This window comes from Gracilinanus agilis, chromosome 5 (genome assembly GCF_016433145.1).
Source record: "Gracilinanus agilis isolate LMUSP501 chromosome 5, AgileGrace, whole genome shotgun sequence".
Taxonomy (NCBI): Eukaryota; Metazoa; Chordata; class Mammalia; order Didelphimorphia; family Didelphidae; genus Gracilinanus; species Gracilinanus agilis.
The window spans coordinates 205,821,079-205,845,812 of NC_058134.1; the positions used below are offsets into that span (position 1 = coordinate 205,821,079).

Consider the following 24,734-nt stretch of genomic DNA (forward strand, 5'->3'; position numbering starts at 1 on the left):
TCTCAAATTATAAGCCTTTAAAACCTTCCTTTAAATCATGACTTTAAAACATTCATTTTATTGATTTAGCTTTACATTAATTATTTCTGGAAAAAGCCTTCCACGCCCCCCATCCTTAACTGAACCTTCCTGATATCAAAGAAAAGCAATTAAGCAAAAAACAACCAAACAATGACTACATCCGTATGTAAGGTTCTGCCCCAGTAGTCTTGCCTTTGGAGGCCCAGTAAAAGAATAAATCCGGCTGATCCTCCTCCTCCAAGCTCTCTGGAAGCAACTCAAGGACAACTCAAAGCAGTCCTTTTGCTTTAAAGTCAAGAGGAAGACTTGGTCTAGAGATCCATTGAGCTCTGGCTAAAGAGCTAATAAGGAAACTTTGTCATATCCCACTGAAAGTCCCTAAAGTATCCAGTTCCTCAGTCAGTTAGGAAGTCTCTCTCATCATCTTACAGTGTAAAAGGTCCTTCAGTCACATGTAATTGGAAATAAGCTCCACAAAGCTTGTGTGTTGCAGGGAATATCTGCATAGGCACCAAACAACGACCAAAGCAATAGACCACTAAATAAGTCAATGAGCGCAATCAGGGTATTGGTAACGGTTTACAATCAGCTTTGGGGTAGATCGAGAAAGGAGGTGCTCAAGATATACCTAAAAAAACCAAGCCTTATTACTGGGCTTAAACAATATAAAAAGCATTTCTATACATAAAGCAAAATAAGCAAACAAACAAAAAAAAGACTGTGAAACCATGAAACTATTTCATATCACTTGCTTCAAATATATTAACTCTATGCTTTCATTTCAAAACATTCGTCTTGCAATTTGAGCTTCCTTCTCTTTCCTTATATGAAAATAGCCCTTTAAGACATTATCACCAAACTTTACTAATCTCTCTTTCTTTCCCCAAATTAAAAACACAAAGTAGTGGCAGGGGAGACTTGTAACACAGGCAAAATAAATCCGCACAACGGCCATATCCAAAAACGTATGTTTCTTTCTCCAACCTGAGTTTTTCCTTTCTCCTCTGTGGACTAGGTTGTTCAATTCTATTCATTAGAGTCAAAGCTGTTTTTCTTTACATTGTAGCAGAGGTTTTGCGTTCTTTAAAAGCAATATGTTGTCATTATGAGGCAACAGAAGGGAAAATTTTGTGGAGAATGACCCCGGGCTTGTCGGGTGGATCCTCTATAGCTTATTTGTGAGAGGAGATAGACTAGACCCTTCCAATATCAACAGGCATGGATACGTTGCGCCGTGCATAGGAGAGAAAGGAGAATATTGGGGAGAACTTAACAGAGAACACAGAGATGCCTGTATGGCTGCCTAGGGAGAGAAAGTAGTTTCGACAAGTTTACCCCTGTGCACGCTTGGGATCGGATGTGAAGATCCGGCAAGCGAGACGGGTTACGCGCCACTAAGTGTTCTGGGAAGAGGCTACAGCTTTTCGTCCGGGGGAGAGATGAGAAAGGGGGACACGAAAGAACTACATTTCCCAGCGATCTTTTGGAAGTACGCTAATACGAGTGAAATGTCATGTGCGGCGAGGAGGAAAGACGTGCCTGAAAGTCTTCGCGTCCTGATCCGCTTTTCTATTGGTCGGGAGCTCGAAGAGCTTTGTGACCCTCGGGGTGATTGGTTGGTTTCTGTGGCGCCGTGTTCCCTTCCCGTTTAACTTGGGTGTTTCGGTTGGGATTGCAGAACCCGGCGAGACTTGGTTTGTTTTGAACGTAAAATTCCTAAGAACCTGGACACCGAGGGAGATATTTTTGGCCTTGGGTCGGAAGATCCGGTGAGAGGGAAGGGCTCTCGTCCTGGGACCTGAATCCTGGGCGGGACGACTGGGGCGAACCTGAGGGAGGATTGTCGGACTTCTCCGAGCCTTCAAGGAGGACCTTAGGGAGGATCAGTTTCAGCTCTCCCATTTTACAGATGAGCAAACTGAGGCCCAAAGAGACGACCTAGCTTGTTCTCGGTCACACAGGTCGGAAGCATCAGAGTTAGGATTTGAACCCAGGCCCCTTTAAGGGATTGTGATGCCTCTTTTACCAGACAAGGCTGTGAAGAGGACAATTAGAAGGATCTATAAAACAAAAACTCAGAGCCTGCCTTCAAGGAGCCTGTCTTTTTTAGTAGGGGAGATAGGATATGTATGCACATAACTATTGTCCATATTGGGATATGGCAAATTGCAAAGGAGAGGGCCACAAAAGTGCTTTTGGAGGAATTGGGCAGAGTAGGTTGGCAGAGTCCTGATGTGCTAGTTGACAAAACTTTTCATTAAAGCTAAGACATGGTGATATAAATGAACAGATGCTTGTAGATAGATTTCATTATTGTGCCAATATTTTACTAGCTCTGACACTGATGAAGATTTTAATTAATAGTGAACAATTTTGAAGCCACTATCAAAGCCTTTGCTTCTTAGTTTTCCAAGGAGAGAGAAATAACCCCCAAAACCTCCTTGTTTAGAGACTAAATACTTTCTCCATGTCACCCATTTTATTAATCAATTGCCATTTTATTCATTCCTGATAGAAAGGAAAAAAATGTGAACTGGATTATATTTAGAGAAATTTAATTCTCTTCCTTGAATTTCCTGATTGAAATAAGTGATATTCTCAGACTATCTTGAAAGCAAATTGGAATTTCTTGAGAATTCAATGTAGTGGTTATTGTAATCAAACAGTAGTGTAAAAGTAGTATTTCTGGGGCTGCTTCTTCCAAGCTGCCATGAACAGGTGGGCATGTTAAATGTAGTGATGTTGCTGGGGAATTCATTATTGCTGACTGGGTAATAAACTTTGTGCTTCTCTATTTCTTTATGTTAACATATTCTAAATTTTGTCTCTTTGGCAGGTGCTGGAGAAGGCAGTATGTCCCAGTATACCGTATCCTCTACCCCTGTCTCCCAAAAGTAAGAAACCTTTCTGTTTTAAAGGGTTTGAAACAATGTCATGCTTACTCTAAGCTTTGTCCAAAATAATTCCTTTCTTTTTTCTTTTTTTCTTTTTTTTAATTTTAAACCCTTAACTTCTGTGTATTGACTTATAGGTGGAAGATTGGTAAGGGTAGGCAATGGGGGTCAAGTGACTTGCCCAGGGTCACACAGCTGGGAAGCGTCTGAGGCCGGATCCGAACCTAGGACCTCCCGTCTCTAGGCCTGGCTGTCAATCCAGCTGCCCCCTAAAATAATTCCTTTCTTATGGCTGCTGGGAGGTTGCATTTCTTGAACTTGGATTTGAAAGAACCTTATGTATTGGGAGGGGAAGACAAAATATTAGTGTCAGGAAAGAGTTGTGGTAATTCCTAGTCTGACTCTTTTAACTCCCATATTTTGGCTTCCGTGGTTCTCACTTTCACAGTTTGGTTAGAGAAAGCGGGGAATTGCCTAGAGCAGTGATAGTCAAACTTTTTAAAGAGGGAGCCAAAGGAAAGGAAATGCTCATCTGTCTATCTGTTTCTAAGGCAACTCTTTTGAAGTTTCCTTGTATTGTATCCTACTCATTGTGTTCGTCAGATTAGGAATAATGTCACACAGCTGGATAGAACATTTCAGGTGGTGCATCTGGTCCGCAGGTGTAGTTTGCCCATCATTGGCCTAGAGAGAACTAAAATTTCTGGACCTTGAATTCATTATTTCCATTCCTGTTTATATAAAATTTGCAATAAAATAAGTTAATAGGGGGCAGCTGGGTAGCTCAGTGGATTGAAAGGCAGGCCTGGAAACAGGAGATTCTGGGTTCAAATGTGACCTCAGACACTTCCTAGCTGTGTGACCCTGGGCAAGTCACTTAACCCCCATTGCCTAGCTCTTACCACTCTTCTGCCTTGGAACCGGTACCCAGTATTGATTCTAAGAAGGAAGGTAAGGGTTTAAAAAATAAAATAAGTTAATATATTGGTACTCCTGGCTATGTTACCCAATACTTTTACAATTACAATACAATTACCCAATATTAGGCTATGAATTGTTTATAGATTTAGCTATGCCAATCATATCTATAGTGATAATTCCCATTTATATGGAACTTTAAGGTTTATAATGAACTTTCTTCCATAACAGACACGACTTTCAAATACTACTAGTCTTCCAACAGGCTAAGTAACTTGCCTATGGTCAAACTGCTAAGTGTCAGAGCCTCCTGATTGCAGATGTAGAGCAGTTTCAGATATACCACATTCCCTTCTCATTGTAGAAATGGGAATTTTAATCTTGGTTCTGCTGTAAACTAATTATATATGATTCTTGTCCCTCTTTCAGCCTCCATCATCAGTTCCTACATCTGCAAAATGCTGGCAATACTTGTAATACTAACTTGATCCCCAGAGCTGTTACTAGGGATAGTGAGAGATGATGACATCTTTTGATTACATTTCATGTAATATAGTAATTCCTGCATTTTAAATAATTTTTATAAGGTTGCTTTCTCTCACATATTTATTTTACTGTCTTCTACTTATTTCTAAATGTTTTAGTTGGTAGATAACAACAAAAAAAGTATATCTGAAACCATCACTTCTTTTTTCCCCCATTTTGAACCATGATCTCCTACATTTTTTTCCCAAGCCCTTATCTTCCATCTTAGAATCAATACTAAGTGTTGGTTCTAAGGCAGAGGAGTGGTAAGAGCTAGGCAATGGGGGTTAAGTGACTTGCCCAGGGTCACACAGCTAGGAAGTGTCTGAGGCCATATTGGATCCCAGGTCCTCCCATCTCTGGGCCTGGTTCTCAGTCCACTGAGCCACCCAGCTGCACCCCCGCTACTTCTTAATACATCTTTGCATAAATAATTGTGATCCTCAGCTGGCAAGCTCTGAGTATAAAATGCACCTGCCTAACTCTTGTCTTGATGTGCTGTAAAATAGGAAACTTTAATTTTCAGCTGAGGGTTTCTGGCTGAAGATCTCATATTTGCTGAAAACTTTCTAGACCTTTGATGATTGGAGGTCTTCGCTATTTAAAATATCTTTTTTCTTAGAACTTGAAAATTCAGATACTAAAAATATATATTTGTTAAATGGACAGTACTTTTTAGATATTATATTAATCTTGTTACCTTAACAAGCACAGATATTCCAATATATAAATAAGAAAATAAGAATATTTAAGAAAAAAATGAAACCCTTTCAAAGAGTTTTAAATTATTATTTATGTTTGGAAATTTATTTACTAATTGTTGATCTTTTATTAATTAGAACTGAGTTCTAACAGTCATTGTTCTTGCTTTTGTGATTCTCTTTTTGACTTTGGCAGTCTATTTAACATGGACTTTTTTTGCTGTTATTGTTATAATCAATTATATATAGCACATATCTTGGTTTTGCTCTCTTTGTTCTATATTGTTTCATGTCTTGTTTTTAAAATTTTTAGAGTTTTCATTTCTTATAGTGTATTCCAATAAATTTTTATTCCATTAAGTTTTTATATCCCAATAAACTTCATAACTTTATCTGTTGTATGCAGGATATTCCAATAAGTTAAATTTTTTTAAAATTTATTTTTAAAAATATAATTATTTTATTTTTTAAAAAATATTTTTCCATCATTACATGATTTATGTTCTTTCCCTCCCCATTCTCAGAGCTGACAGGCACTTCCACTGGGCTATACATGTATTATCGCTCAAAACCTATTTCCATATTCATTTTTGTAAAAGAGTAATCTTTTAAATTCAAAATCCCATATCATATGCCCATATAAATAAGTGATAAATCATATATGTTTTCTTCTGCATTTCTTCTCCCCAATAAATTTTATAAATTTTTAAAATTAAAACTCTCACCTTTCATCTTAGAATCAATTCTAGGTATTGGTTCTAAGGCAGAAGAGTGGTGAGGGCTAGGCAATGGGGGTCACTTAGCTAGGAAGTGTCTGAGGCCAGATTTTAACTCCTCAATACATTTTTATAACCATATTTGTTGTACACAGAATACTATGCCCTGCCCTGGAATAAACAATCATCAGTGGAAAAGGTTTCAGGGCCAATGAAGGGAGGAGAGAGTATACAGGAAGTAGAGGAAATGATCAACATTGTAAAAGGCTGCTTTGAGAGGTCAAGTTAAATGAGAAATTGGAAATGGCTATTGAATTCAGCAGTTATGAGATCATTGGTAACCTTGGAAGGAGAAGTTTGCCTTCAGAGTTAGAATTCGGGAAGTCAGGATGTATGAGTTTGAGAAAAAACTGAGGAAATGAAGGCATGTAGATGACCTTTTTAAAAAATAGAATTTTTTGTGGGGGTATCTTTTGCTTTAACATCATTTAAAATCCCCTTTTTTTCCCCCATCCTCTTCCCTCCTATAGGGATATTTATTAAAAAAAAATGTTTAAAAGAAAAAAAGTGAAAAAAAAGGATTTTAAAAACATCTGAAAAATTACATGCAGTGTTCTACATATGTGGATATCCCATCTCTGCAAAGGAATAGAGGGAGATGTCTTCTTATATTTCTTCTTTGGGATCATTCTTGTTCTTTGCAATTTTGCGACATTCACTTTCAGCTGTTGGGTGGTTTTTGTGATTTTCATTTACATTTTGTAGTCATTATGTGTGCTGCCTATTTGGCCTCATTCCTCATCAATTCATGTAAGTGTTTCCATTAATCTTTTTTGTTGTTTCTTATAGCACAATAATACTCTATTACATTTGTGTACTATGGCTTATTTAGCTATTCTTCAGTTGATGGGCAGTAGATGATCTTTTGTAAGGGTTTGACTATGCAAGGAAAGAACAGTTAGGTGATGAAGTAGATAATAGAGTGTTGGGCCTGGTGTCTGGAAGACTTGAGTTCAAATCTGACCTCAGATACTTACTAGCTGTGTGACCCACGGCAAGTCATTTAACCCTGTTTGCCCCAGTTTTCCTCATTAATAAAATAAGCTGGAGGAGGTAATGCAATTCACTCCAATATTTTTACCAAGAAAACCTTAAATGAGTACAGGAAGAGTCAGTTATACAAGACTGAAACAATTGAACAACAAGAAATTCAAAAGAACAGAAATGCAGGATAATAGCTTGAGGGGATGACTTTCAAGTAAAAGTTAGTTATTGCTGAAGGACACCTGGGCATGTTTGTAGGCAGCAAGACTGGAGTCAGTGTATTTCAGTTTGTTTGATGCAGTGCTGGTGAACCCAGGGCATACGTGCCAGAGGGGGCACTCAGGGCACACCTGCCATTGCCCCAGCACAGAGTTCGACAGAGTTTGTTAGTGAGGCCGGGCACTCCTCTCCTCCTCTCCACCACGCCTGAGGACATCACCCACCCCTCTAAAAGGTTTGCTATCATTGGTTTAATGCCTGCCATGTGCCAGGCTCTGTGCTTGATTGAAAACAAAATAAAGGCAGTGTTCAAGGAGAGAAGAGGAGATGGGGAACTACAAGTGTACAAGGGTACATTGACTTTGGCAAGGAATAGTGATGCTTCATCAGAGACTGGAACAAAGAAGGAAAGAATCAGGGATCATGAAGAGGGGCTTATGAGGTGTGAATTTGGGAAAAAGAATGAGTCTCTGATGGATATCATCTATAAATTTCTTTTTTTAATGATATCAGTATTTTATTTCTAACTCCTTTAAATGTTCCTATAGATCCATAGCCAATACTGGTAATTTAAGTCAAAATGTAAGGGGGAAAAAACCTGCTTTAAAAGGAAAGTTTTAAATGTGTTTTTAAAAAAATAGCTGATTAAAAGGGGCATCTCAAGTGAAGTTATTTATGGGATTCAGAATTTAAGTATTATTCAACACAAGATATGTTTGGAGTAGCTAATCACACTACCTGGTATGGTATAATCAAATCTCTATAACTTTCAAAATAAATATTTGAATCTAAGTGTATATCATATTGTCAGAATTCTATAAATATTAGCAAGCTTCAATTTTCACTTCTGTGATGTTTTCAATTAGGTTTCCAGGCTCCCAGAGCTCTTCTAAGAGCTATGCCTCTTCTAGAGAAACATTTCCTGTAGAATCAGAGGAGTCAACTCCCCTGCCCTCAATTACTGAGCGCCTAAACTTCATCTGCCCATCCAAAGAACTGTTGGAGTATTACCGAAGAAAAGTACTTGAGTTTGATGAACAAAATGAAGAACTATTTAGGAAACTGGAAAAATATAGCCTCATATTCAAGGACCGGGTAAGAAAAAAATGATGTGGTCCTCATTCTAGTATTTTTCTGATTTTCTGATTTTTTTTTACTGTGTATTGGCTCCAAGGCAGAAGAATGGTAAGGGTAGGCAATGGGGGTCAAGTGACTTGCCCAGGGTCACACAGCTGGGAAGTGTCTGAGGCCATATTTGAACCTAGGACCTCCCGTCTCTAGGCCTGGCTCTCAGTCCACTGAGCTACCCAGCTGCCGCCTCATTCTAGTATTTTTCAATAACTTTGATCTTTAAATTATAGTTTTTATAATTTATAATTTATATATATGAATATATATAATATAGAGGCAGCTAGGTGGCTCAGTGAATAGCATTCCAGTCCTGGAGACAGGAGGTCCTGGGTTCAAATATGGCCTTAGACACTTCCTAGCTTTGTGACCTTGGACAAGTCCCTTAAACCCAATTTCCTAGTCCTTATCACTCTTCTGCCTTGTAATGGATACTTAGTATTAATTCTAAGACTAACGGTAAAGGTTTATTTAAAAAAAAATCATGGTTAGAATGTGAGTACCTGTAGGAAGTATCAGTTTGTGTACAGAGTATGTAGGTGAAAAGAATACTGTATTAAAATGTGTTAATCATACAGAATCCTGGGATCTTGAGTCCCCACAAGCTACAACCCCTCAAAGGGAAGATGGTGCTAAAAGGTTTTATGCAAGATTCTGTTTCTTAATACATGCTTACACATCCCTTAAATGAAGCAGATTTATTTATTTTTTATTTTTTAAACCCTTACCTTCCGTCTAGGAGTATTGTGCATTGGCTACAAGACAGAAGAGAGCTAAGAGCTAGGCAATAGGAGTTAAGTGACTTATCCAGGGTCACACAGCTAGGAAGTATCTGAGGCCAGACTTGAACCCAGGACCTCCTGTCTCTCTAGGCCTGGCTCTCAATCGACTGAGCTACCCAGCTGCCCCCAGAAAATTTACTTTAAATGTTTCCTCACATATTTTTTACCAGGTTGAATAAATAACTCAGACCCATAGATAATCAATTAGAATATTCTGTATTGATACCTTAAAACACTTTCAGGAATTGACAATTCATATCTTATGACATGGTAGTTAATTGACTGTTCTCAGAAATCGTTCCTACAACACTTAAATAATATGAGGCCTTTTATAATCTAGAACTTTATTGAGTGTTACTATATAAACTAGATATGGTTATATTTAAGAAATACCCTCTTAGGGTCATTTCACCTGCCTTTTTTTTTTTTTTTTTTTTTTGTAGCAACAACTGGAGTTGGAAATCCAGCAGAGGGAGGAAGAGATTGCTGAGTTACAGAAGGCCCTAAGTGACATTCAAGTTTACCTCTTTCAAGAGCGCGAGCATGTATTACGCCTCTACTCAGAAAATGACCGATTAAAAATCAAGTACTGAGCAAAAAAAAGGATCATAATACCCTAGAATTCAAAATTGGAAGGGATCTTAGAAATCATCTGGCCCAACCCCCTCTTTTTAAAGATGCAAAAACTGAGATGCATAAAGTTTAAATGAGATGTCCAAGATCACATAGATGAGGATTTGAACCCAAAAACTATTTCTCAGTCTAGTGTAATTTTCACTCCACTGTGATTTGGGATGGGGGTAGATTTCAAGTATGCATTGGACAAAAACAATTTTTTTCATTCTTTGTAGTCATACTATATAACATTGCTTTTACTGATTTGAAAGAAAAAAAAACTATCTAAATCCCATTTCCCTTTCATTGACGACTAAGAAAACATTTCTGAGTTTGTCCTCTCTGAAGCCCCTGCTCTATTACCTGAACTTTTATGAAAGTGGGGGCTGAATCCTTGTTAGTGACCTGATTAATATAATATGAAAATGAATGGGAAACTGGTCAATATCCCTTTAACCATTAACATAGATTGCTACTCGCTTTAATGAATCAGATCTTTTGAGTTGTATTAATCACATGCTGTTTTAAAGAACATTGTGGGTCAATTCAGCAACTAACAAGTAAATTGGAAATTTTTTGTCTAGCCATTTTCATAGTTCATTTTGTCCTACAACTAAGCCAACTGATAGTCATTAGATCAAGTCTACAAACATTGCCAGAGATAGCTTTCCATAAGAAGCAGTGGCGATAAGAAAAGGGTACACGTGCTGCCAATTGGGAATGAGCTCCAAGAGCCATGATACTAGAGCTCTGACCTATTTCTGTTGTCTTAAAAATGCTTATTTTGCTGAAGGAGCTCTGTTTCTTTTTGAAAAAAGAAGTTCTTTGAAATCTAGGCATATAGCCATAGAAGATCATTACATTTGGAATCAAGAGAACTTCATTTTATAACTTGACTCCAACACTTACTAACAGTATGACTGGGCAAGTCAACTTTTCTGAGCCACAGTTATAAATGAGGATCATGATATTTGTACAACCTTCTTTATTAATTATAGTGAAGAAATTTCTTTGTGAATTTTGATACAATATATAAATGCAAATAGCTATTATTTCCCGATAGTTCTGAAGAAATGGGCTGACTTTGTTTTTTTCTGCAAGGTAGAATGCCCATCAAATGGAAAAGGGCATATATTCTAGGAACAATTATTGATAATATTCTCTACTCATTGTAGGGAGCTAGAAGACAGAAAAAGGATTCAGCATCTCTTGACTCTAGTGGGAACAGCTTCTAGAGAAGTAACCTATTTTCACAAGGAACCTCTACACAAAGTAAGTGATTATTGGGATAGCCCAGTTTTTGTGTTTTTTTAATAAAGTATGAGTGGGGACTCAAGGTTACAGAAAAAACCTAGAACAATCAAAGCAATTGTGACCAAAATTTGTAATGGGTAGAAGTGGATGGAATCAGAAAGAAATACCCTTAATCCTTATTTTTATAATGGCTGTCTTTCAACATAATTTCATTTAACAAATATTGAGCAACTAATTTATGTAAGACACTGTGTTAATTGTTTTGCCAGATACAGAGAATAAGACAGTTTTTGCCTTAATAGTGTTTATGGTCCATTAAACTAGGAGCTATTAAGACACACATACTTTGTCTCTCTCTAAGATAGAATATTTACATATTACATAGACACATACATAAAACACAACATAGAATATGAAAGTATATAAGAAGATAGATCTTAAGAAGATGAGATTATTCTCAGCTAAGGGGATCAAGGAAAATTTCATGACAAGAAATGGCATTTGAGCTAGGGCTTGACTGAAGTGGAAAAATTGGATTGTCCATGCTGTAGAAGAAGAACATTTCAAATATAATAATGAATCCATGCAAAGACATGGATATAATTTGTTGGTTTTTTTAAACCTTAAATTCTTACTTTTTTTACAGATTTTCTTAAGCTTATAGTCATTATTTTCTCCTTTGGAATGCTCATTACTTGGCCAATGTTAAGAGTGAAATTGGGGTAGGGAATGTGGAATCTGAGGAGAATTTATCTCTGCTGATAAGTCTTTGTTTGTGGCATATCAGTTTATATATCATGGATTTTGACATTCTTTAGAGCAGGAAATCATTCTCTAGTGACATTTTGACCATGTGGTAACTGAATGCCATGTGGAACCAGCAAGAACTTTGTCCTCTTTCAAAGATTAGGATCCTGGGAGGGCAGCTGGGTAGCTCAGTGGATTGAGAACCAGACCTAGAGATGGGAGGTCCTGGGTTCAAATATGAATACAGACATTTCCTAGCTGTGTGACCCTGGATAAGTCACTTGACCTTCATTGCTGCCTAGCCCTTACCACTCTTCTGCCTTTGAACCAATACATAGTATTGATTCTAAGGTGGAAGGTAAAGGTTTAAAAAAAACAATTAGGCTCCTGGCCCATAAAGAGAATAAATGGCTTGTCTAAGCTCAGGGTGAATCAGGTCCATGCTTTGGTATTATAAGGAAATACGAACCCCAAGCCTTAGTGTTTTTGCTTTGCCCACAGAGTCTCATGCTTGATTTAGTCCCTTAAGCCTATGTGCATCATGGTGAATGTGCCATAGGCAAGATGTTTGATCTTAGAGATACAGGTTGGAAAGTGAAATGGTTCCTCTAAAGGGAGTGTCTCTTGATTCTTTCAGGTCACTGTTCCCCAAAAGACGGGTCTTTTCATGCAGCCACATGAACAAGAGTTCATTTCCAGAGCAGGTACCAATGAGTAAACATTTTTCTTTGTAATCTAAACTGCTAAATGAGTGATAATTTTTAAAAAACGCTGTATGATAATAGTTGATACTCATAATGATGAGCTGGTGACACTTTCAGATTCTGAAGAGCTTTGGAAACAATCGAAGAAAGATAATTTTTTAAAAAATTGTAGTTAGTATTGTATGTTATTTTACATTTCTTTTGAAAATTAATAATCCAAATGGGATATAATACATTTATGCTTGTATGTGTATATATGTATATATAAATATATATATATTTTTTTTAACCCTTAATTTTTGGTGCATTGTCTTATAGGTGGAAGAGTGGTAAGGGTGGGCAATGGGGGTCAAGTGACTTGCCCAGGGTCACACAGCTAGGAAGTGGCTGAGGCCAGATTTGAACCCAGGACCTCCTGTCTCTAGGCCTGACTCTCACTCCACTGAGCTACCCAGCTGCCCCCTATATATGTATATATTATTTGACCAGATTGTTTCATTAATATGAATGTTTTCATCTGGATGAACAGGAATTACAAAAATAGATTCAGTGCTCAGAGGGAGCACTGTGTAACTCAGTGCAGTGTTTTGTAAGGGAAATGGGTGTTTTTTAATCAGGAAAGAGTCACACAGAGTTCCTTACTGAGATCTCTGTTTAAGGGAAAAGGTACTATAGTACTTCTTTCTGTCCTTTTTCTGCTTTGACTCCTTTCTGAGATCAGACTGAGCACTTTTGCTTTTCCTTGCTAGAATAAAACTGGTAACTGTCCATCTGGAAGAAAAGCCAAATAAATTATTTTCCCAACTAACTTGTTTTCTATTGCAGGTACTAAGAGAATCTTGGGAAGATCAATAAAAGAGACACCAGAAAGTCCTGAGAAATACCAAAGGGACAATCAGACACTTGTGCTACAGGTAGAGAATATCTGTTGGCAAACCATGACAGTTTCTGCCTTCCACAAAATCCAATTCTTGTGATATGTTAAGGGCCTTCTCATCATAGTTTTCTATTGTATATGGCAAGATTAAGTAAAATACATAGCTTAAATGTTTCAAAACTCCAGCTTCCTGACTGTATGAAGTCCTTCTTTGAGGTACTCTAATTAGCCAACCTTGAGTAGGAAATTCCTTTGTTGTTGGGGTAGAGAATATAGGAACTAAAAGATCCTTTCTGCCAAGTTCATACTTGGTGCATCCATTATGTAATAGGTTTTGAAGTTCATTTAAATAATGACTCATCTTCCACTGATATTTTGGCCATTAGGTAACTGAATGCCACGCAATACTAGGATTCTCTATCTAATTACATTAGAAATCCTGTTGAAGTACTAGTTTCTAGCTACATTTAGGCTTGACAAGCACGGTCCAGAGAGGGAAGTTATATAATTATTATTATTTTTATTTTTTTAAAGACTCTTGCCTTCTGTTTTAGAATCAATATTGGGTATTGGTTCTAAGGCAGAAGAGTGGTAGGGGCTAGGCAATGGGAGTTAAGTGACTTGCCCAGGGTCACACAGCTAGGAAATCATGTAATTATTTACTTATAAAATGGCTTTGTTCTCCTTCTCAACCAAAAAAAAAACCAAAACAAAACTGAAAAAAGATTACATTCTCTGGCTCGCTAGAGAGCTCCTAGCTTATCTCAATGGCCAAAAGGGAATACTAGAATCCTAGGATTAGGGAAAAAGTCACTGGATTTTACTATGATACAGCCCTAACTAATTGCATACAGTTGAATATTTTGTTATGTAGTCTGGCCCCAATAAAAGACATAATGCAAAAAAAAAATCTATTTAACATGTTTTGCTATTTATGTTGCTGTTGACTATTAATTTTCCTAGAAAAAGTTTTAGCTTTTATTCTCGTGAGTAGTTGTAAACTATAACAACAACAGGACTGGGTATTTTATCCCTTGCTGATCTGTCTAGGTGGAAGCTCTGCAAGTTCAGCTTCAAGAGCAGACCAAACTTTCCAGAGACCAGATTGAAGGGCTCTTAGAAGACCGACGCATCTATATGGAAGAATCTCGGGTTCAGCATGAGAGAAACCAGGAGAGGATCAAAACGCTGTCAGACAAGTGAGTGCCTAGGAAAGGCTCAACTCCTGTCTCACGTTCCCTGAATAGTTTAAAAGCAAATGATTTTAGGTTTTATGCTGTCATCATTTTTGTTATGAAGGAGATTATTGTTACTCTGGTGTAATATAGATTCACGGAACCAGGAGTTTCAAAAAGGCACCTTAGCATCATAGATTTAGAGCCAAAAGAGATCACAACTTAAAATAGAACAAGCCCCTTAGTTTTCAGAAGAGGACACTTGGGCCCAGAGAGATTTAGTGATTTGTCAAGAGTCAAACAAGAAGTAGTGGCGCCAAGATTTGAACCATATTCATTTGATGCTAAATCTAGTATTTCTCCAGGACCATTCAGCCTCTCTGTTCAGCTCCCTGCCAATATAGTTTTTAAAAATTATTGTTGGAAGCAGCTGGATGGCCCAGTAGATTGAGAGTCAGGCCTAGAGATGGGAGGTCCTGGATTCCAATCTGGCCTCAAGACACTTCCTAGCTGTGTGATCCTGGGCAAGTCACTTGACGCCTGTTGTCTATCCCTTACCATTCTTCTACCTTAGAACCAATACACAATATTGATTCTAAGAAGGAAGGTAAGGGTTTTTTAAAAAAATTATTGTTTTCTTCCATTGTTAAAAAATGTTTTATTTCCCTTTCCCTCATAACTCCCCATTGGGAGAAAAAAAAAGACAAAAAAAAAAAAACCCAAACCTTTATAACATATGCATAATCAAGCAAAACAAGTTCTAAAAAGTCTATGGCTTGCTCCACACCCTGGACCCATGACCTTTCTCTCAGGAGATGAGAAACATGCTTCATCACTGGTCCTCCAGAGTCATGGTTGGTTTATGGAATTGATCAAAACTTAAGTTTTTCAAAATTGTCTTTACAACATTTTTTTTGTATCAGTTGTTCTTCTGGTTATGTTTACTTCACTCTGCATAAATTCACACAAGTCTACGCAGGCTTTTTTGAAACTCTTGCCTTCATTGCATCCTATAGTATGGCAATATTCCATTACAGCCATATACCATAGTTTGTTCAGCCATTCGGTTGGTAGGCATCTCTTTAGTTTTTAGTTCTTTGTCAGCACAAAAAGAGTTGCTATAGATATTTTTGTACATAGAGTATTTTTTTCTTTTTTAAAAAAATCTATTTATTTAATGAATTCATTTAGAATATTTTTCCATGGTTACATGATTCATATTTTCTCTCCCCTCCTTCCTTTCCCCCTCCTGTATCCAATGAGCAATTCAACTGGGATTTACATGTATCATTGATCAAGACCTATTTCCATATTATTATTATTTGCACTAGGGTGATTGTTTAGAGTCTACATCCCCAATCACATCCCCATTGAACTATGTGATCAAGGAGATGTTTTTCTTCTGTGTTTCTTCCCACAGTTCTTCCTCTGAATGTGGCTGGTTTTTCTTTCTCATAAGTCCCTTAGAATTGTGCTGTGTCATTGCATTGCTGCCAGTAGGGAAGTCCCATTAGGCTCAATTGTGCCACAGTGTATCAGTCTCATGGAGTCCTTTTTGTCTTGCTTTAATCTCTGGAGCATAGACCAAGTATCAGTATCCCTGGGTCAAAAGAGATGCATAATTTAGTAACTTTTGGGGCATATTTCCAGAATGGATAACCAATTAATAACTCCATTGTGTCCCTCGAGCCTCAGCCTTGGATCACTCCCACTAACCAGTGCTTTCGCTCCTAAATATTTGCAAATATAGAGAAAATCATGTAATTATTCAGCCTGGATCCATTATAAATATATATTATAAAACCCCTACTAGGCACCCTCACTGCTTCTACACCTTCTATGCCTCTCTTAAAAGTACACTATCTGATTTTCCTCAATTTCAGACATTTTAAACTGGATATCCAATAGAGATTTTAAACTCACTAGTCCAAAACAATTCATTATCTTTCCTCCTAAATCCTTTCTGCCTCCTACCTTCCCTATTAAAGGAGAGAGCAGTATCACCCTCCCAGTCCATCAGGCTCACAACCTAGAATTCTGAATTCTGAATTCCTCATTTCTCTTGTCCTCCTAAATCCAATCTGTGGTCAAGGCCTATTGATTGCATCTCTAGAAATACCTGCTTTTCTTCTCTGACACTACTATCACTCTGGTGCAGGCCTTCATCACCTCGTGCCTATATTATTATAGTAGTTTGTTGGTAGGTCGACCTGCCTCAAACCTCTCCCCAGTTCAATCCATTCTCCATTCGGCTGTCAGATTTATCCTCCTAAAGTGCAGGTCCAACCATATATCACACAACCTCTCTTCTTGCCCTGATGCTTACTCCTCATCCCCAAATCAACTCCAGTGGCTTCCTATTGCCTCCAAGATCAAATAAAAATGCTGTTTGGTATTCATAGCCCTTCATAACCAAGGCTTCTGTTACATTTCCAGTCTTCTTAAACCTTACTCTCTCCTCCATACCGTTTGATTCAGTGACTCTGGCCTCTGAGATATTCCATGAACAAAATACTTTAAATCTGCTCTGGGCATTTTCTCTGGCTCTTCTCTGTGCCTGGGATATTTTCTCTTCTCATCTCATTAGGATAGGGGCCATTGTTTTCTTTTTTTTTTTTTAATATTTTATTTTTTTAGAGAAATTTTCTATGGTTAAATGATTCATGTTTTTACTTTCCCCTTCACCCCTCCCATATCCAACGCACATTTCCACTGGTTTTAACATATGTCATCAATCAAGACTTATTTACATATTATTGATAGTTGCTTTGGTGTGGTCGTTTTGAGGCTACATCCGCAATCATGTCTGCATTAACCCCCATGTGTTCAAGCAGTTATTTTTCTTCTGTGTTTCCACTCCTGTAGTTCTTCCTCTGAATGTGGGTAGCGTTCTTTTCCATAAATCTCTCAGAATTATCCTGGGTCATTGCATTGCTGCTGGTAGGGAAGTCTGTTATGTTTGATTTTACCACAGTGTATCAGTCTCTGTGTACAGTGTTCTCCTGGTTCTGCTCCTTTCGCTCTGCATCAATTCCTGAAGGTCTTTCCAGTTCACATGGAATTCCTCCAGTTCTTTATTCCTTTGAGCACAATAGTATTCCATCACTATCAGATGCCACAATTTGTTCAGCCATTCCCCAATTGACAGGCATACCCTCGTATTCCAGTTTTTTGCCACTACAAAAAGCGCAGATATAAATATTTTTAAACAAGTCTTTTTATCTATGATCTCTTTGGAGTACAAAACCAGCAGTGCTATGGCTGGATCGAAGGTCAGGCAGTCTTTTAAAACACTTTGGGCATAGTTTGAAATTGCCTTCTAGAATGGTTGGATCAGTTCACAACTCCATCAGCAATGCATTAATGTCTCAATTTTGCCACATCCCCTCCAACATTCATTACTCTCCCGATAGGGGCCATTCTTAAATGAAGTGAACCATTTTGTTTAGATCAACCACTTCCAGGCTCAGTGTTCTGTTACCTTTTGCTAAAGGTACTATTTTTAAAGTAGTTATACTCAACCTGTCCATGGGAAAGTGGGAGGCCTATAATGAAATCAAATCAACAATAGGCAGATAAAATGATCTGGGCTTATAAAGCAATTATTTTATAAGGTAATTTATTGTTTTCACAAAAACAAAATAAAGAGCAGCGAGTTCCCATACAGTCTATTACTCTTTTTCCCAATATTTACTGATAACCATATTGTAAGAATAGATTCAATTTTTTCCATAGGAAATATTACACTTGGTGTTTGTATTTATGACCAAAGATTTGGTTTGAGATGCATCATAGATATGATAATTAAAAATAAAGTATCTTAGAGTTATACATATCAGAACAGTAATACTGATAACTGATATGAAGCTCTTCAGTTTTACAATTGCTTTTCATATAGATCATCTCATTTAATTCTATTAACAGCTCTGTGAGTCAGTACAAGTAGTAGTATAAATAATGCCATGAATCTCTTGTCCAATTAATAGGAGGGAAAAGTGCTAATTACTAATCTATTTGCTCTTTGTTTTTATATATTTCAGACCTATTATGCTAATAAAAAAAAAGTAACTATCTTGTAAAGAAGTTGTATTCAACTTGTGGTCAAGCTACTGTCCTCAGATGTTTTATTTTTTACTTATGTGCTTTTCCCCATTCCTATCCTGCTTTTGTATTTTGGCATTTTTCCTTAACCCTTTACTTTTTCTTATTCAGTTTTCTTACTCCATTTTTAATATTACTTTTTTCTGAATTTAAACATTCCCCAAAGGCCATTCTATACACATAACAGAACATAAAAATAATTTTTTATTTGAAACTGAATATTTCAGTCTGCTTGCTTTCTAAAAAAAAGCATATTATAATTCTACAACCAAATGCAGAAAAATGGAAATATTGAATAATCCTTTTCTGACAGAATGCAGCAAAAATTACATTCAATAAAGGGCTACAGATAGACTAAAAATTAATTGGAAACTAAATGTTCTTATTCTAAAGAATAAGAGGGTCATAATGTTTATTTTGTAAAAATTAGGAATAATAATAATAAAAATCATGAAAATCAAAGTAATGAAAAACCAAACTGAAAGTCTAAAAAAAATGAAAACATAAACAAAACCAATAAAGGATTTGTTTTTAAATCAATAAAATAAATTTGTCAATTTTCTGAAACTTTCCCACCCCCATTCAAAATAAGTGGGTCAAAGAACAAATCATAGAAACAATCAATAATTTTAGTAAAGAGAATAACGGCAATGAGATAGCATACCAAAATTTATGGGATGCAGCCAAGGCTGCACTTAGGGGCATTTTTTATCTCTAAATGCTTATATCAACAAATAGAAAAAGAGCAGATCAATGAAATGGGCATGCAACTAAAAAAACTAGGAAAAGAACAAATTAAAAATTCCAATTAAATACCAAATTGGAAATTCTGAAAAACAAAGGAATGATTAATAAAATTGAAAGTAGGAAAACCATTGAACTACTAAATAAAACAAAGTGCTAGTTTATGAAAAAACCAACAAAATAGATAAAGCCTTGGTTAAATTATATTTTAAAAAAATATATTGTAATTCTCACTTGTCTGTTTTTCTTTCTGAACTTCCTTCTGTTGCCTGCATCTTAAGAAATATTTTAGTGACCCTTTCCTTTTTGGTATTACTATTGCTAACTCTTCCTTTCTCTCAAGAGAATCCTTCCCTACCCATTAAGAATCTAAAGAAGGGGTGAAAATAAGCATATTCAAGCAAAATAAATCTTAAAAGATGTATGTCTCTTTTTGCACCTTAAATCCATCACCTCTCTTAGGAGGAATGAATTAATGGGCTTTTTTTGGAAACATGGTTGGCCAGTGCTTTGACTAGTGCTTAAGTCTTTAAAAATGTTTTTCTTTAGAGTGTTGTCCTTGTATAAATACTCTCCTGGTTCTAATCACTTTACTCTGCATCAGTTCATACTACTTTTCTTTAAAATTACTTCGTCATTTCATACAATGCAATGATAATCTATTATATTCATATAATACAATATGTTTATCTATTTCCCAATTGATTATCCTCCTTCTCTCCTCAGATTGGAACAGAATAACCAATCTACCCCTAAAGTTCTGAAGAGACACACTTATTTCCTATCCCTCTTTTATAGTGTTAGAGCTATCTTATAACTCCTTCCAATTAAGTGAACTTTCCTTTTTAGTTTTTTTTGGGACTCTTGTATTTGTTTTTCACAGTTCCTACTAAAAAAATGGTGGGGGAGAGAGACCCAGAGTGGATAGAGTTGTTTCCACTTAGGGATCCCCCTGAATACCCAGCCCATGATCTCCAAGTATTTTAACCTCCAGTTAGTGAGAGTGAAGCAGAATTGCTTTCTCTCATTGAGCCAATTGTGCAAATGCCTTGGAGACAATTGATGTATAAAATCAGTATCCCTTTTATTTATTATAAGAGGGGATACAAACTGAGGATCTGAACAAGGGGTCCCTAACTCTTAAGAAATCTAGCTATTCACCCAACAACTCTCTACATCCCTCACAAGAGGGAGCCTTTAAATCTTCTGACTCCCTATTTCTATCTAAGTGTTTCCCAAAAGCTGACTAAGCTACCTATCTATGACCCTCAGTAGTTAGTTTGATTTAGTTCAGAAGCTGTCTCCAAAACCTGTTATGATTGCTCGCAAATGGCTAAGTCTATCCCAGGGGGTCTGACCCTTTAGGTAAAACCTCAAAGCCGATCTGACAGGATTTTTAGATAAAAACATTCTGGAAAGCACAGCAGGTATGGTTAGATCCTTTCCTAGATATTCCCAGTCAAACAGAGAACCTCCAAAGATGATTTAGGGGGTTGTCCTTCACAATGAGGTTGAGGTAGCTAAGCTCCAACAAGTGGCTTTTCTTCCTCCCTTCTGGACAGGAAGAGCCTTGCCTCCTCTAGGAAGTCACTCATTCTAGCAGTTTTCATTTCCAAACTGTTCCTCCTCTGCCTTCTGCCTGCTAAAATCCTTTTCCTTAAATTCCTAGTATGTGCCTTAAAGATAGCCTTCCACTTCTCTTAAATCTTATCCTATCTCTATTCTTTTCCCATTACACTATTCAGCTTTCTATCAGCAGTGTTTTAAAGTCCTCTATTCTATTAAAGGTCATTTTGTTTGTCTATAGCATTATGTCAGCTTTGCAGTGAAGTTATTCTTATTCGTAACTCTATATCATTTACCTTTTGAAATATTCTAAGAGCTCTTAAGGTTATCTTAGAAGCTACCAACTCTTTTGTTATCCTGACTGTTGGTCACTTGGTACATGAAGTATATTCCAGGACTGCTCTGAATTTGGGCTATGACACAACTGAGACTAAAGGATTTCTTCCAGGAGGTAATCTGTGGACTCTTTCTGTCTTCATTTTGCCTCATAATTCTAATAGATCTGGACAGTTTAAATTTATGATTTCTTGAAATATAGAGTCCATACATCTTTTAATCATAGTTTTCATTGAATCTAGTGATTCTTAAATCTTTTCTCCTTAAGCTGTTTTCCAGTTCAGTTTTTTACTCTTAAATCATAAAATCTTAATATTTTTTTCAGCCTTTTGATTCATTTCTACTAGTTCTTACTATTTAATAGACTGATTTCTATTTGGTTTATTCTTGTTTTCAAGGGATCCATTATTTGAATAAGGTTGGCTATTCCTTCTTCCAAACTATTTCTCTTCTCCAGAACTTTTATTTCTTATTTTATTCTTTGCTTCATGCCTACTAGGTGGAAAATTGATTTTTTTAAAACTATAACCCACTGCTCATAGTTACATATTTCTTCTTCTGGGAGATTTCTAGATCTACACCAATTTTTTATATTGCCTGATGTTTTCTTTGATTTATTCATCTCTTCAACTTTAGTTCCTGAACTGAAACTTTGTTCCAAGAGCAAGTTCCATCCCCTGCCAGTCCTTTTGGGTATTTCCTGGGTTGACTTCTCTCCTGGGTTTTGGCTCCCCTGAATCATTGAGGCCTAGAGCACTGGTCCCTCAGATCTTCTCTTGCGGAGGTTCTTAATTTGGGATTTGTGAATTTGTCTTTTAAAACTATTTTGATAAAACCCAGGGGCAATAGTGCTCCAGGCTCCTATGAAGCTTCATGTTCTGTGTTACATGAGTGGCAAGTCCTGGCTTGGCAGGTCTTTTCTCTTTGTTGAAATGTCTTTAGTTTGATCTGCTTCGGCAGTTTGTGTATGAGGTGGATTACTGTTTTCTGCTTCTGCTGATTATGAACAAAGCACAGGAGTGCAGGAATGCAGAAAGTATTTTAAATTACTCTCGAAGAAACTGGGTCAGCTTTCTGATAGATGCACACTGGAAGGATGACTTAATATTAATTTCATTAGCTTCCTGGGAGTGAGTTCATGATGCTGCGTACCAAAAGTTACCTAATGGTTGTGACTTTCTCTTTCCTAGAAGAGTTTCAGAAGGAATTCATTAGTACTTATAACACTTAAAAAAAATATACTGCTGCCAAATTAACTTTAATCCTTAACCCTCAAAACCTCCCCAATTTTAAAGATGCTCCTGGATTCTCACCTCCGTAGAAGCTTTAGAAGCTTTTGAGGAGATGGCAGTGTTTACAAGCTGCTCATTTGTAGTTTTGGAGGTGACCATTATTAACGGGGTTATTAGCCATAACTATGAGGCAGAAAGCTCACCTCCCTCTAGAACTGTTATTAACTTTCAGTGCTTGCAGAGTTAAGCCATTTACTGTCCTAGTAGCCCTCCTGAAAAGTGCTTTGAAATTTTGTATTGTTAATCCAGGCATAAACAAAAGCTGCTACAGTTGTTAAATCCATGAGACAGCACTTCTGCTCTTGGTGGCTGTGTTCATAAATACCTCATTTTAAAAGAATGAAACTAAAGTTCACCTCAACAGAAAATTTTAAGGTAGTAGCCTGAGATAACAAGAGTGGGCATCAGTAGACTTCTGTTCAAATCCTAATCTTCTTATTGGCCTTTGGGCAAGGCACTGTTTCTTCAGTTTTATTCATTTGTAAAATGAGGGAGAGGTTGGATGAGAGAATTTCTAAGATTCCTTTCATTTCTTTCTTTTTTTTTAAACCTTACTCCATCTTAGAATTAATATTGTGTATTGGTTCCAAGGCAGAAGAGCAGTAAAGGCTAGGCAGTGGGGGTTAAGTGACAGTGACTTGCCCAGGGTCACACATCTAGGAAATGTCTGAAGCCAGGACTTTCCATCTCTAGGCCTGGCTTCCAAGGTTCCTTTCATTTTTAACATTTTATAATTCATGTATTTTAGTGTCATTGAAAAATTATGGACTTTATACTACTGGTTAAAAAGATAAATTTGCAAGTAAATTGAGATGGCAGAAAGAGACTTGGGAAAGACTAGTACACATAGGGAAATTCATCAGTGTGTGCTTTTAATTATCATGCCCCTCTGTAGATGTGGTTAGAATTTTATAGGTACTCGCTCAAGTATTTTTACTATATTCATACAATAGACATTACAGTATAAACCTTGGTTATCCAGAACATTTTTGCTGCATTCAACTCTTAAGAGATTTATTTGAAAAAACATTACAGGGTAGATGCTAGGATCAGGATACATTTATTCCCTTCTTTTATAACTATAGGATTGTGCAAGAAGAATTAACATTCAGAATCTCAACTATGTGGCCCTTCAAGATCATAAATCATCAGAGAAATAGATGATATTTATTGGGCTATACTTACTGAGAAAGGAATGTATGGACTAATAAGGTTTTCAACAAGAACTGAAGCAGAAAGTTTTTTAAAAAATTTTATTTATGCCCACAAGATTTATTTATGTTAGAAAGATTTTATTCTCTCTTTCTTCCATCAGTATCCACATCACTCTACTACTCTGTGAATCTCTGAGGGGGAAATAGATTTTTGCCAAGGATTCAGAGAAATTCTAGACTATTAAGAACATATCTTGAATATTTGTAATAATTATCTTATAGTTTTTGTACTACTTTTTGCTTTTAAGAACTATTTCTATTATATCATCTTCATATTACTAGGGGTGATATGGAAGATAGTTTTTGTTTGCCCAAATTGTATACAGGAGGAAACTGAGGAACAAAAAAGTTGTGTGACTAGAGAGTTAGGCCTTTTGATAGCAATATATTCCGTGCTATCTTCCTCCCTTACTTGAGGGTTTCTTGAGGGATTTTTTTTTATTGTCCAAGATGATTTGTGCTGTCATGGAACAAATACTCTTATTTTTACATAAACCTGACAATAATATAACTTATTTGCTCAATAGAGCAGTTTCTTGATTACTCTGGTATGTTAGCAGTCAGATTTTCATTTCTGACCTTCCATGTGTATGTAGCAAGCTCCATTGTCTTGACTAGGGCTCTTCTTTCAGTGTTAGAAATAAGTTTATCCAAACTTAAGATCTCCCTATATTTTGCTTCAGTTTTCAGGTTTTATTATGGTATTAAATGATTGTATCATCTCCATTTTAATACAAAATAGGAGTGTTTATCAGAGTTTTAAAATATGTGAAATGTTGTCTTCAATTAACTCTAGAATTGAAGGCCTTAGCTCAGCTAAATTAACTTCTGTAGAAGAATTCATCAGAGTCAGAGCCTTGTAGCTGCCTCTGAAACTACATTGTCTCCAATGTGACAGAGTTGTACAGAGGCCAGAACCCTTTTCTTGATAGCTACAAGTACTCCTTCCTGATATTAGGTATGTCATATCAAAATTGATCCAGGAAAGCAGTTTTTATCCATCTTATGTTCCATATACATTAGTAACATCCCTGATGGCCTGTAGGAATTACTGAGCATATAACCAAACTGTCTTTTACTTACTCATTTTGGCTATTTAAAATCTGCTTCTCTTTATCCAGAAGTATTATGTTCTATGAGAGAGTAATAAAATTGTTGTCA

At 36.6% G+C, this 24,734-nt stretch overlaps 1 protein-coding gene across 1 annotated transcript in view; it reads left to right on the top strand.

The window, feature by feature from the left end:
• Positions 1–2,874: 2,874 nt before the first annotated feature.
• The window catches only part of CCDC77 (coiled-coil domain containing 77), a 37,255-nt gene continuing 15,395 nt past the window's right edge, over positions 2,875–24,734 (top strand). Inside the window, exons 1-7 of the mRNA XM_044678485.1 lie at positions 2,875–2,915; positions 7,905–8,133; positions 9,392–9,534; positions 10,739–10,835; positions 12,202–12,268; positions 13,094–13,182; positions 14,196–14,344. Of these exons, the coding sequence (XP_044534420.1) occupies positions 2,875–2,915; positions 7,905–8,133; positions 9,392–9,534; positions 10,739–10,835; positions 12,202–12,268; positions 13,094–13,182; positions 14,196–14,344 (815 nt within the window). The remainder of the gene's footprint in view (positions 2,916–7,904; positions 8,134–9,391; positions 9,535–10,738; positions 10,836–12,201; positions 12,269–13,093; positions 13,183–14,195; positions 14,345–24,734) is intronic.